This window comes from Octopus bimaculoides, chromosome 15 (assembly GCF_001194135.2).
Source record: "Octopus bimaculoides isolate UCB-OBI-ISO-001 chromosome 15, ASM119413v2, whole genome shotgun sequence".
Taxonomy (NCBI): Eukaryota; Metazoa; Mollusca; class Cephalopoda; order Octopoda; family Octopodidae; genus Octopus; species Octopus bimaculoides.
Window position 1 is genome coordinate 32,624,816 of NC_068995.1, and position 1,538 is coordinate 32,626,353.

At 32.8% G+C, this 1,538-nt stretch overlaps 1 protein-coding gene across 1 annotated transcript in view; it reads right to left on the bottom strand.

Annotated features, from left to right (window-relative positions):
* LOC106878217 (NBAS subunit of NRZ tethering complex) overlaps window positions 1–1,538 on the bottom strand; it is a 132,994-nt gene that overhangs the window by 79,978 nt on the left and 51,478 nt on the right. The window contains exons 22-23 of the mRNA XM_014927365.2: window positions 497–568; window positions 287–361 (exon numbers count right to left, since the gene is read on the bottom strand). Coding sequence (XP_014782851.1) covers window positions 287–361; window positions 497–568 — 147 coding nt within the window. The remainder of the gene's footprint in view (window positions 1–286; window positions 362–496; window positions 569–1,538) is intronic.

The window sequence follows — 1,538 nt, forward strand, 5'->3', positions numbered from 1 at the left end:
AGCTCCATAATGGAAAAAAGTATTATCTTCAGTTCACTCAGTGCATTTCAAAGAATACTGCAATGTCATGACCTTGCAAGATGCCCTGAAGTATGATGCATATAGCTAGGAGGTTATCAGAGACTTCAAATCAGAGACATTTTGGTATGTCTCCAAGATGGCTTTACCAAGTTTGCCTGTTATGTGTGTGTGTGAGTGTGTGTAGTCAAGGAAAGATGAAGTATTACCCATAAAGTTATGCATGGAAGGTTGGGGACTCAAAACTAAAAATGACAATTGTGTTTACCTGCAATCATCAGCTTCACACCAGTCATCATCTCTCCATCGATCCTCTTCCCAAGGGTACATCATACCACTTGGACTACATGAAATGAGCAAAATAATTCTTAAGATAAAAATCTTCCTTTTATCAAATATATGTCAGAATGTTTGATGAATTAATATAAACAGGCAAAAATACAGTAATGAATGTTAAAATAAAAATTAAAAAACATACCCAACTTCAGGTAGTAAATTACTATACTCTCGAGGGGAGGTACTTTCTGGGAAATTGGACAAAATTGCCAACCTTTAAAAATAAAATTGATTAAAATATTGTGTAATTATAAATTCAAATTTATTGTATAATTATGAATTTAAATCAAAAATAAAAAAAAATATTCTAATGAAGAATAAATAGCTCATATTGAATACAAAATTAATTGGAATTTATTTTTTTGGTTTTGTTTGTTTTGTTTTCACTTGTTGAATCTGGAAGAATGAACAGTACTCGTGTCCTTTGCAGACCCTCTAAAAATGATTAAGGATAGGGGTAAGAGGATGAAGCAAGAGAAGATAAGGTTGAGTTTGAATTATTGCAGGTTTTAATTGGAGGTAGGGGGAGGAGAATAAGAAAAAGAGGGAAAACCCCAGAAAGAAAAAGCTCCGAAAAAAATTATTCAAGTAAAAACATGTAAACATAACCTGAGTTAGAAAAAGAAAACAAAAGTATGAGTAGAGATAAAGGTAAACAACTAGAAGAGCAGACATAATGATTATAAGTCTCTACCGTGACAATAATAGAAATGAATTTAAATAGTTAATTTAGTTGATGGACAAAAACAGGAAAAAACTACTAGTCAGATAACATTGTTCTAGATAAAGCCAAGAATTACAAGTAGTATGGAACTGTAAGTAAATCTAATATAATAAATGTGAAAACTAATTTTTGTGTGTCAGTGTGTCACACTTAGACCCTTCTCTTACTATTCAATGACACTCCTACTTGTAGTAAAGAGTGTTTGTCAACATAACATGGCAGTCCTGGTTTAGGACTAATGTTGGTGTAATTTAGACCCAAGAGACAATGTCTCCTGGGGCTAAATTTTTACTACAAAGTACTGTTGCTGAATATCTCATGTTGTGAGATTTAGAAATAGTAATTTTCTGACACTCTTACTATTCCTCATGATGGGGTGAGAGTAATAGTAGGCATAGAGATGGTGAGGGCGGTGGTGAAGATAGAGAGAGAAAGAAAAAGAGGAGAGAAAAAGAGACAT